The sequence below is a fragment of the Microtus oregoni genome, unplaced genomic scaffold (assembly GCF_018167655.1).
Source record: "Microtus oregoni isolate MIOR12 unplaced genomic scaffold, Mior012 000009F_ref0000495, whole genome shotgun sequence".
NCBI classification, from domain to species: domain Eukaryota; kingdom Metazoa; phylum Chordata; class Mammalia; order Rodentia; family Cricetidae; genus Microtus; species Microtus oregoni.
Window position 1 is genome coordinate 24,979,522 of NW_024543068.1, and position 12,070 is coordinate 24,991,591.

General features: G+C 42.3%; 1 protein-coding gene across 3 annotated transcripts in view; it reads right to left on the minus strand.

The window, feature by feature from the left end:
* Daam1 (dishevelled associated activator of morphogenesis 1) overlaps positions 1-12,070 on the minus strand; it is a 157,313-nt gene that overhangs the window by 42,030 nt on the left and 103,213 nt on the right. For all 3 annotated transcript variants that reach the window (XM_041658153.1, XM_041658151.1, XM_041658152.1), the window contains exons 4-8: positions 10,058-10,129; positions 4,355-4,449; positions 2,230-2,563; positions 1,294-1,404; positions 1,078-1,181 (exon numbers count right to left, since the gene is read on the minus strand). In XM_041658153.1, coding sequence (XP_041514087.1) covers positions 1,078-1,181; positions 1,294-1,404; positions 2,230-2,563; positions 4,355-4,449; positions 10,058-10,129 — 716 coding nt within the window. The remainder of the gene's footprint in view (positions 1-1,077; positions 1,182-1,293; positions 1,405-2,229; positions 2,564-4,354; positions 4,450-10,057; positions 10,130-12,070) is intronic.

Consider the following 12,070-nt stretch of genomic DNA (forward strand, 5'->3'; position numbering starts at 1 on the left):
AATTGCCATGGAATTAAGGCAATTAACATGTAAGGTCCTGGGCTTGACCCTTAGCCCAGCAAAGAAAACTTAAAAAGGCCCTTCCTGATTTTTAGAGCTGTCTACAAAAGAAACATGGTAACAAAAACTTGAATGCCTTTGCTTAATCATGTTCTTTCTAAGGAAAAGACAAAACAAAACACTAGTTAAATAGATCATAGTAAGAGAAAAAAATGGAAAACTTAGGGCAATTATCAAATGAATAAATGCTTATAAAATCTCAGAAATATCCAGATTCCACTAGCTGACTCCTTCATGGAAAAACAAGCTCACTCCCACACAGTTGACTTGCTGTTGAATTAGAGATCAAAAAATCAAAAAAAAAGTGTCATCCACTTTTGTGTGCATTTTGATTAACCTCCTACTCTGGTTCTGCATTGCAGGGATAATGTAGTCTTATGAGGACAAACACATAATGGTTAGGAGGACAGAAACACAGAGAAGAGACTAGAACTGCTCAGAAGGGGGTGCTCTGCAGAGTAAGGGAACACGGGGTCAGAACATCTGTGAAAGGTGTTCAACGCCAAAGAAACACTAAGTATAAGGGTCCGAAGCAAGCAAGTCTGGGCACCTCCAATGCTGGGATGTGTGGATGAGGGAGGGAGCTGCACAGCAAGCATCTGCAAGCTGGTGGGGATGCCCTAGAAGTAGTAACAAGTGAACAGTGGCTGAATACTGGCACTTACAGAATGCCTACTAAAGTTACTAAGTGACTCACAGACAGTTCTTAGGATAGAACTAGAGTCTAGCTGTCATCATCACTATTACCACTTTTTATAGATATTAAAAGTAGTAAAATTCAGAAGCAGTGAATAAACTTGAGCAGAATACAGAGGAGGAAAGGCTATAGCAGGACAGATTTGGGCCACAGGAAGCTCTCTGTACGCCATTTGCTTCCCTCATTGACGAAGTTTACTCGCAGGCTGTGTAAGCCCTGGTGTGACAGGCAGGCTGGAAGCAGCCCATGGCACGTCACCTGCCACCGAGTCAATGGTGGACACTGCATGGGCCCTCTCCAGCTGTAACCGTATGACTTACCTATCTAACGTTGAATTCTCATGTTCCCTTAATTTATCTATAACAGGCTGGATTCCTAACATTAGAAATTCATAGCGAAGATGGAGTCTAAAGTCCAGACTCTCCTGAAAATAAAAGGAGCACAAAAACAAATTTATAGCGTTTTAACTATATAGTCCCCACAGCGGCAAAGCGCTCTCTAATGCTGTCTGTTAAACTGGGGGCAGAGGTTCTTACCACTCCGGCTCCTTGGCTTAGCACTGCATTGATGAAGGACATGATGGCAGTCTTGAGACTCACTTCATCCCGGTAACGCCCCGTGCTTTTGTCCAAGTCATTAATTAACGTCTGCCAATGATAAAAATAGAAAAATAAGGGTCTAAAACATTAACAACCCCACCTATGCCCATTTTTAGAACTTTTTGTAATACTTGGAATTAATTTTTAAAATCTCACTTAGTCAGAATTACACTGATTCACAGAAGCCTCCTTCATAACTCAGGACTGGAGTTATGAACTCTTTGCCAAATGTGTTCACAGCAAGTGTATATAAAATAGAAAAAAAAACTTGCTTTGTCTCTACCTGCTTTTTACTTTTAAGTAAAAATAAGATGATATAATCTTATTTTAACTTTGATCCTAAATAAAGAAGAATGACCTGTAGAGTTTCCAGAGAACATTTCATTCAGTGGATTAAAAAAATACGGGCTATGTAATACACAGGATGCAGTCATAGTTTTTTTAGTTTAGAATTTATTTTATTAAATGTATTTTTTTATTTCATGTATGAGTATTTTGTCTGCATATAAGCATGTGCAGCATATGTGTGTTTGGTGCCCACAGAGGTCAGGAGAAGTCATCAGAGCTCCTGCAACTGGAGTTCTGGATGGTTGTGAATCACCATGTGGGCACTGAAAACTGAACCCGGGCCCTCTGTAGGAGCAACACGCACTCCAGCCCAGGGTCACAGTTTTGAGTTCAGTTTATCTTAGACCCCAGAAGGACCAACGGTGGGAAGCATAGTCTGTTTTCGGGTTCTTGAACCTCAGAGAAAGGGAGTGTTTGAAGACAAAGGTGAGCACTGACAGGCATGACCGAGCGACCCTTGCAGGCCAGGAAGGGCACTGTTTGTGTAAGAGTGGGGTGAGTGAGAAAGCCGTGCGAAGCACCTACCTGGAAGCGGGTTCTCTCACTGGCGTACTTCTGATAGTGCAGCATAGCCTGCAGAACTTTCTTGTGACCCCCAGGAACCAGGCACACGGCGCCCAGGATTTCCAGTACGGCCACCTTTGTTTTAATGTTCTCTGTGCTCAGACTCTGAGCAATTACATTAATACTCTCAGAATGAGCCAGGACATGGGCCCGGCCTTGAGAGTTGTTCATTAGTGCCTTTATACAACCAATGAGGGAGGTATGTATCCGAGACTCAGAGGTCTCGTAGTCCATCGTCTTCAGAAAGTTGAGAATACATGACAGGCCATCCAAATCGATGAATCTAGTTACAAACCTGTCAGGAGGAGAAGCGATTAGATTCATCCCTTTGTGCTTTTGGAACCACCGTTAATAAAAAAGCCCAGGGGAAAGGAAGTAGCCTTACTTCTTGAAGAACCAAAGGCTTACATTACATGAGGTCTTTGTAAGTCTTTGCCTCTTCCATGGCACAGACCCAATGGTCAGTCTAAGTCAGACTGAAAAAAATCTCCAATTGAGGCAAGCTTACCTCAGCTAGCACAAAGAATCAACAGGACTAGCAGTCACTTAGGGTACGCATCTCCACCCCCTCAAAGCCTCACACATGCTAAGCAAATTCTCTGCCATTGAGCTATAGTCCCATCCCTATGATATCTGTCCTGTGGTAGGCTAAAAGTTATTTGCTGATTTGAGTGACTGCAGCATCCAGTTCCCATGTGGTGTGTGCTGGCCCTGAGCATGGTCCCTACACGTCAAAGAGCAACATCCTTCAGTCTGCTGCCTATCAGACAAACCACAGGGTTTATTGCTAGGGTGTTTATAACAAAACCCTTCTTTTACATAGCACTCTATAGGAAATCCTAATATACAAATAGATAAGAGCGAAGGTTTATTATTGTGAATTAATTTTATCAATATTTATAACCTTTGCTGTTAAGGACGCCAATTCACAACTGTATGCTATGAAAGCTGACTGGCCCAGATAGAACAACCTATTTATCTGGCTACCCTGGGACCTCTGATACCTCAGCTCAGAGTTCACAACAGACCGAGAAGCGAGTAGTTTGTCTCCATAGTCTGGATGACCCGTATCAAACATTTGCATAGTGCTTTCTATGTGTCAATACTTTTTTTTTAAAGTTTGTATTTTATTACTAAATAAAGATAATTGTTACTATTATTATTTTAGCCATCCCACCAACCACATTACCCTTCACGCATGGCACTGGTGCTAAAGAGGTGCACGGTAAGGACCTCAGCACCTCACCAACTTCTGGAGGGGAGCCTTAGTGGAAGGTGATGGTGGAAGAGGGGCAGAGTAGAGAGAACTCATTCCTTGCCAGAAAGTCAACCCGTCTTTATTTTTAATAATAGTTTTACTTATATATAATTCACATGCCATAAAAATTAATTGATTTAAAGAGCATAAATATGGTCAAACAATAGTCTACATTTTAGGTCTCCATTTGCCAGCTGGATAAGGGTTTTTTCTACTTAAAACAACAATGACAACAAAACTATTTGGGATACTGCTGATAATGAACATTTGTACACAAGTGTTTGGGAGTTGATCTTTATTTCCCTTATCTCTATACCTAGGAGGACAGCTTTTGGGTCTTATGGTGACATTATGTTTCACACTGTAAGGAACTAGCTGCCCTGCCACATTCCCAGATGGCTCACTGACATTACCAAGAGCAATGAAAAATGGTCTGGCCATCCTTGGGCTCCAGCATCCTCTCTTTCTCTCTCCTTCCTCCTTTTCTCTTTAAAAATGTTGTCTATCTTAGTCACTGTCTGCCTCTCCTTTAAAGCTAGGAAAGCACTTACTAAATACTCAGAGATCAAAGTAGCCACTCAGGGTTCAGTTACAACTTTTTAATGTCAGAGTCCCTGGATGGTTTGAGCACTGCAGCAAACAGGAGGGAGAGAGAGAAAGAGAGGGAGGATGGAGAAGGAGGACGGAGAAGGAGAGGGAGGATGGAGAAGAAGAGGAAAGATGGGGAAGGACAGGGAGGACAAGGAAGGACAGGGAGGATGGGGGAAGACAAGGAAGGAGAGGAAGGGCAGGCAAAGAGAGGGTGGTCGCGCTGCCCCAGGATAGTACCTCATGGGCTTTGTCCTCAGTGCCGTCTTTAGACTCTCGATGGTTTTGCTCCTCTCCTCCTCTTCTTCCTTCTCTAAAGCCAGTAGAGATTTTCTCTACAAGAGAAAACAGAAGTTGCCTCTTTATTACTGCATTTTAAATATTGTAAATAATTTCTACAAAATATCAGTGTATCTGTGATTAAGATTTAGTACCAGCAAAAACATAGAATGCCACCAAGAATTCAGTAAAGTTTCATCTGTATTGCGAGTTAAGACTTTCAAACTATAAATGACATTTTAATAAAATGTTTAGAGATTTTAGAAGAGGTTAAGTTGCACAAATGTTTGTACAATTACTGTATCGCACACCCTGATGCAGATAACACAATTTGTATTTGACAGAGAAGGAGCTGGGCCTTTAGCTGGGAGCAATTTTCTGGCAACTAAAGGTAAAACCATCACAGGGCCAGGTGACACCCACAGCCGCTTCCCCATGTGATCATTAGAACTAGCTGAAACTGGAATCAAGATGAAAGGGCTTTCTTTACATCAAATATTTTTTTAAGTACCAATTAAATTGAATCTGATACCAAGATGATCTCTACTCTCAGAGAAAATGCGAGTTCTTAATTATGACTCAACCTTACTTAGAAACTGCGGTATGGAAGGCAGGGAAAGGAGAGAGAGAGACCAAGACATGGGAGGAAACAGACACACACACAAACACACACACACACACACACTCGCACACACGCACACTGCAGAGAGCTGCTAAGGCAGTGCTTCTCCAACTGACTGTCTAGGCAACTCTGAGGAAGCTTGAGACTTCCTACAGAACTTTCCAGGCAATGCTGATGCTGCAGAGCAAGGCTCTAGAAAGCAGATCTCAGTGACATTCATTATTTACTTAATGCTTGTGTGAGTGCAAAACTGTGTGCATGGATGTGAGTGGCAGGCCGTGAACCTAGGAAAGAATAACTGTTGAGCATTGTGCTTTGTAACACTCTATCATATTCTCTCTTTTTAAAAGTTATTTACTTTCATTTTTATGTGTATGGTTCTTTTACTTGCATATATGCATGCCAAGTGTGTACAATACCTGAGAAAGCCAGGAAAAGGCATTTGATCCGTTGGAACTGGAGTTATGTATAGTTGTGAACCACCATGTGGTTGCTGGGAATCGAACCTGGGTCTTCTGGCAGAGCAGCTAGTAGCTGCCATATTCTCATGAGAGGGTCTTTTACTGTCTCTGAAGGTTGTATGTGATATGTTCTGTGTCTGTGGTGGTTACTGTTAAATGTCAATATGACAGGATTTATAATCACCTGGGAGATGGTCTCTGGGCACGCCTGTGGGAGATTATCTTGATTATAATCACTGATGAGAGTGGGGTAGTCCTCTGGGCAGGATATCCTGGACTGTCAATGGGGAAAGCGAGCTGGGAACTGGCAGGCACTGTTCTCTGCTCCTGACTGAGGATGTCATGTGACCAGCTGTTTCAAATCCGACTGCCATGACTTCCCTACCCTGACAGCCTGAACCCTTGGGTTGTGAGTGACAATAAATATGTCCTATGTTAAGTTGCTTTTTTCAGAAAATTTATCATAGCAACTGGGAAAGAAGCTAAAGTACCTTCTCCTGAGTCCTTAGGTGACATAAAGTCACCATAGCCAGAAGGGTTATCGTCTTTTCATTTCCTTACATCCATGATCACCTAGCTGTGCCAAAACAGCCCTCCTATGCCTTGTCTAGCGCAGAAGCCTTCGTCCGCTGAGGAGTCGCTGGCCCTTTCCTTCACTTGCTCTGAATGCATATTCCTGTCTTCTTGGCCTTATCAGTTACCAACTCTGTAAAAGTTGGCCAAACAGCGAGGTGGTTCCAGAGAGAGAGAGAAAACCTGACCCTAACCCACAGGTCTCAATGATCTAGTATTTCCTTTTATCTCAGACTGGCAAAGCATCATGGGGGACTTTACTATTATTTGCTAAATCAATAGCACCAACAGGAAGTAACTAAATGTTAATTAAAACCCCGTTTGACCTTTTGATGAGAAAGAAGTATAAAGCCTAAAATAAATGCATAAGCAAAGTCTTTTATGGCAGCTGGGGCAGTGGGGAGTAGGATCTTCTTCTTTTTAAGTTGCTATTGTTCTGCTAAAGCTATCCTTTTGTTGGTAGTGTGCCTGGACAGCTGTCACCAGAGGATAGTAGATGAAACAGCTATGCACAGAAATAGCCAAAGAATTCCTCCAGATCGTCACGAAAGCCATCCTGTGCAAACTCGGTGTCAACCCAGTGAGGGGCATTCAGTCGCTGTGGCAGCTGAACTCCTCTAGAGTCTCAGCAGTTATTTCGAATCTGTAGCTCCAAATCAGGACTTTGCCCTGAGGATCACTCCTTGTTTTGGAGACTAACTTCATAAGTCCATCCTAAACTCAAACTACACATTTTACCGTGCGTCACCGACACTAGGTGAAGGTCTGTATACTTAGCCCTTGAGCAGTCATGGAGAAGGCTTCTGAACACAAGAGATGGCGGTACGTCTCTGCCTTTCTTAGAGTTGGGATATTCAGGAGGTGCTACAAAAAAACTGTATTGGAACTCCCTTTCCTGATGCAGGGAGGACTCCCCTAGAACAGGAGGACCACAATCATTCCTTAATGTGAAACCATCAGATTTGGATCTGAAGTTGCATTTGTGAGACAGAAATGAACCCGCTATCCTAATGTTACTTTTTATAGAAAGACTCAAGTGTTCAGGCTTTAGAAGTTTCCTTTGCAACTTAGAGCTGAAAAGAAAGATAAGCCTACATTTCTAGAGTCAATCTCCAAGCCACACAAGTAGTATGCACTGGTGCACAAACAGGGTGGGCCTTGTGATAGCCATAAGCATCTGCTTGCATAAGAAGCCAGCAGAAGTCAAAGTACACCCTGGTAAGGACCTTCTGGGGAAAGCTGCTGAGATGCACACCGAGACACAATGTACTGGACCAGAACCGCTCTGGTCTGAAACATTTCCTTAGTGTGAACTGGGTAAAATGAATGTCACCTCCCATCTTCCCCCAAAGCTCCAGTCCTAAGACCTATTAGGTCATTCTCCTGCATCATATAGTTTTTTTTTTTTTACTTTTAAAAGCCAACACAAATAACTCAGCAACCCTTTAAAGAACAAAGCATTCTCAGTATGGCACTTATGTAAAGTAACTTAACTTGTTCCACAAAAGGCTGGTTTCATAGCAAGTGTGGCTGTTCTCAACCTGGACTATTTCATCAGACTCTAGAGGCATTAAAGAAAGCAGAAGCCTTCCCTCTCCCCAAACAGCCCACACTGTAGACAGTGTCCAATCCCTGGGCCTCTTTCAGGTACCACATGTGAGATTTCAAAAGAAAGAGTGAAAGGCTGTTTGCAAGATATCTTTGGGCTCAGCCAGATGGTTTAAATTCCTAATTAGATGACCACTTCTCAATTTGATGACCTTGGGCAAGGTAACTTCCCTCCAGACAGACTCTGTCTATGAATAGCAGAGGCACTACATCACGACTGTCAGGATTTGAATGTACTGCCTGTCACATGAGGCACATTTACTAGTAGTAGCTGCCACTGATGCTGCAGATGACAGATGATGACAACGTGGACAAATGTCCCTTCAACAGACATCCGCCTAAACAGCCAGCCAGAATCCTGCTCATGAAACAGTGAAGGGTCTGGAGGAACTCTGTATACCAGCCCTGTCCCAGGGGACAATGTCTCAGGGTTTCTGCCGAGTTCTGTGGGGAAGTCTCTAGCACACACGTCAACCAGAACTATGCAAGGACTAGCAGCAACCAGGATGGAAAGAGATACAGCGCTCAGCACAGTTTATGATATTACTGGGCTCCTTGCTGCTTTAATGATGCCAAAGTTTTGAGACCTGGCTAACACATGAACAGTTGACACCATTCTTTTCTTTGACCCTAGAAAGACAATGGCTCAGGCCTAAAGGAAGAAATATTTCAAGACTTTGTTAGGCGTCTGATATAGAAAGGGCAGTGAAGTCACAAATCTAATGGCCTTGTGATGTCCTGAGGAAGACTGTGGGCTAGAAACCAAACAGTTAAAGTGTAGACCACTCAACAATGCTCCAAAGAGATACCCAGGGGACAGGAGGAAGAAGGGACTTTGAAGAAGAACCACACCCTAGATTATCAAGGACCCTATACCTCAAGTATAAGCCTAGATGTGGCAGAAAAAAAAGTCACTAAAGGACAAATTAATAAAACTTCCCAACATCTAAGGAAAGAAAAAATCCACAATATAGAGAACTCCTTCATTCAGGGCAGGGAATTCATTAACTAAGTATATCTCTTATTACACATCAAACAATGCCAACTTAATTATACCCAGAGACAGCATGCCTGACACTTCCTTTTTCCCAGTAGTCAGGAACAAGAACTCATAAACAACCTCTGCATGCAAGAAATAATAAATGGCTCCAAGTTATTACTGCTTGGGTGGATGCACAGAAAAAACCCTGGTGGTCATCAGAAATCTGCAGTTTTGCTGGCATATCCACACAGAAAGGCTGAGGTCACCTTTTCCTCATCTCTGGTGCAGTATACAGTGTATGGAATGGGGTTTGGTGGTTATTTTCTTTTCTTATATTTTGCTGTGAGGCAAAAGCTAATGTGATTTCATCTATAATTTAATACAGCCCTGGGCATATCTACTGGGCTGTTTATTATTCAAGACAGAACAGTGAATAAGAAAGAAATGGGGAATAAGAGGAAGAGGCTGAAAGTGAAGGACTTCCAGGGCTTAAAGAAGAGCAGGCAATGCATGGATTTCAATTGGTTTCTAATGTTTGCAGGGGAAGCATATTAAAGGGCTTGCTTAGAGTAGTAAGAAGAGAATTCTCCACAAGGCAAGGCGGGAAAGAGGTGGAGTATTCTGGGAGCTATCTTCTATTTGATATTATAAACTTAAAGTTGGATACAAACAATTCTTAAAATCATGGGCGTGCCTACGAAGGCAAACTGGTCAGCCTTCAAGTTTCATCAACAGCAAGGTGATTAAAGCTGGTGAGACTCAAAGGCGGGTGGTTTATTTTCTGTTGTGAATTTTAGCTATGATTAATAGATGATCTTCAAGCTGCCTGGAATGCTAACATCTCAGAGACCAGAATTCAGACACTGGGAATGCATTTGAGCTGATAGCTGAACCCCAAAGCCATGGACCAAAGCTTTCCCTACAACACATGACTACTATACTACTTCAGCAAATTACTGTGACACTTTATCTATTTTTATGGGAAAGGACCATCGTTTCCAGGGAGAAGGCAAGTTCCCAGTGAGAAAGACATTGGCAAGGGCATAACGTGGGGACAATCCAGTCACACAACTATTAGATGAGTCTCCCTTCAACCACAGGGTTGCAAAGCTCCGGACACTTAGCCACAGCAACAGCAAGTTCAAGTTGAATACAAGCCATGGTTCAAATGCTATTTCATCTTGTAACATTAAAATCAATCATATTTTAGTATGTGTAGATTCTATTTAAAACATGCTAGAAGAATCACATTGCTAAGCAACATTTCAGCCTCCTTGTCCCCAACACCTCAAACATGGAGTTGGGAATGGAGTTTGGAAAGGTAACGGCATTCAGAAGGTCTTACTCAATCAAACTCATTGTGCAACTGTGTACTCTGTACTAGCTTTTAACTGTCACGGGATGTGAATTACACTTACAGCAGCCATGGAATTGAGCTGATCAATGTAGAACTCAGGCCAACTTGTTGCTCCCTTGTTTTCTTCCTGGTCCTATAAGAAAAAAAAAAAAGAAAAGAAAGTCAGAAACAACACAAACATTGTAAAGGTCCACATATAGCAATAAATCTGGTGTGCCATGCATCAGGACAGTGGTCTGAAAAGCCATCAGAATATAGAAGTTTATTTTTAATATTGGGTCATCTACTTGACTAGGATGGTCTTCCAAATCTAACAAGAAAGAGAGAGAGGGAGAGGGAGGGAGAGAGGAAGAGAGGAAGGGAGGGAGAGAGAGAGAGAGAGAGAGAGAGAGAGAGAGAGAGAGACTAAAGTTCTAAAGTCTCAAGTATGACTAGAGGATATGTTCTAACCATGGAGGAAATGAGTTTAGATGGGAGTTGAGTTACATCAGGGTATAGTAATTTTTTTCCCCTTTAGGGGCATAATGACACTGAGAAGGGCATTCTAGGTCCCACGTCACACTGAGGACTGTACTGGGACTACATATCTGTATAAAATTCAAGAGTGAAGGAAATCTCCCTTAACACTGCAGACATGGCCAGTTGGTGACCAGACTTTTTCAGCATTACTCAGAGTCCAGCAGACATTGAAGATTTTGAAGTAGGATTTCATTTGATGTGGCCTAAAATAGGCTACTGACATTGGGAGGAGGTAATGAAAAGAACACACGCTGGTGCCAGGCACAGCTCTCCTGCTGAACTAGCTCAGAAGTTTTGGTAGAAAAAAGACTGTGTTTCTGATAAAAAAACAAAAAACAAAAAAAAGCAAAAACAGAAACCCACTCCCAAAACACTTCAACTAGTTGTGTCTCCCAAACCAGGGTGACCTGGAGCCAGAACAGGCGGGGCATGGATGGACGGGGTCACTCACAAGCCTGAATGAAACCCCCAGAAGCATCTGCCCCTGTAGTCTCTATTGTAGATATATCACACTCACCCAAGAGGCACACTGTGTGCCGTTTCTACACATCTCTGTGTGTGTCAACAGGGCTGAGAAATTGCACAGTGGCTCCCTCTCTTCACACTCGGAGAGCACCCAATACAATGGTTAGCCCTGTGTCCTTGGAGCAGATGCTGCCCTGTACACACAGCTGCCAGGTGCTGCTTCAGTGTTCTCAGTCTCAGCAACCCATAGAGACACATGCACACATACTAGTTCTTGGGAGAGTGATATTTAGGTAGAGCTTTTAATTTCAGTCTTAGACTTTATTTTTAAAAACCTTTCCCTCTCTCCCTGTCTCTGTAACCCAACTTTAGAGTAATCCTCCAGTCTAAGTTTCCCAAATGCAGAGATTATATATATATATATATATATATATATATATATATATATATATATATATATTTGTGAGTCACCCACCACACCTAACAACTCCATCCCCCTACCCCACCCTTCCAAGTGGGTCTACTTAGGTGTGATAAAAAACGATAAAAATATAAATCAAAACTATTTTCAAGTTGTCATAACACGAGGGCAGGTGGTTATCTACAGGGCCACCTGAGCAGGTAGTAAGGATAGGCCAAGGAAGGCAACAGCAGTGACCCTGAGGTTGGGCTGGATTACACTCTTGGGATTTAAAAACATTCAGGAAGTCTGATGAGTTTTTAGAACAGCTCTTGGTTCTCATTTAACGTGTTAATAAAAGAGCTATGGTGGCAGCATAAATGCTGAACCCAGCTTTCCTCTTTAAAGAAGCATTAAAATTAACAAAACCCTGCTGTTACCAATGTATTTAACAAGCCAAAACCCACAGTGATATTCAATGGTATTTGAACCTATAAAATGAAGTAGAAGGTGCCAGATCTTTCTATTCTCTCCAAACTAGGGCAAATTTCCAAAGCAAACAAAAATTAAGTCCCATGTCCAAGGTTCCACAAGAGCCTGTCTGTTGTAAGCATAGTCCTGGATACAAAACAGAGATTATTTTAGAAACTGAAGACTAGTGACTAGAAAGAAGACTGTGCACTTTTGAAA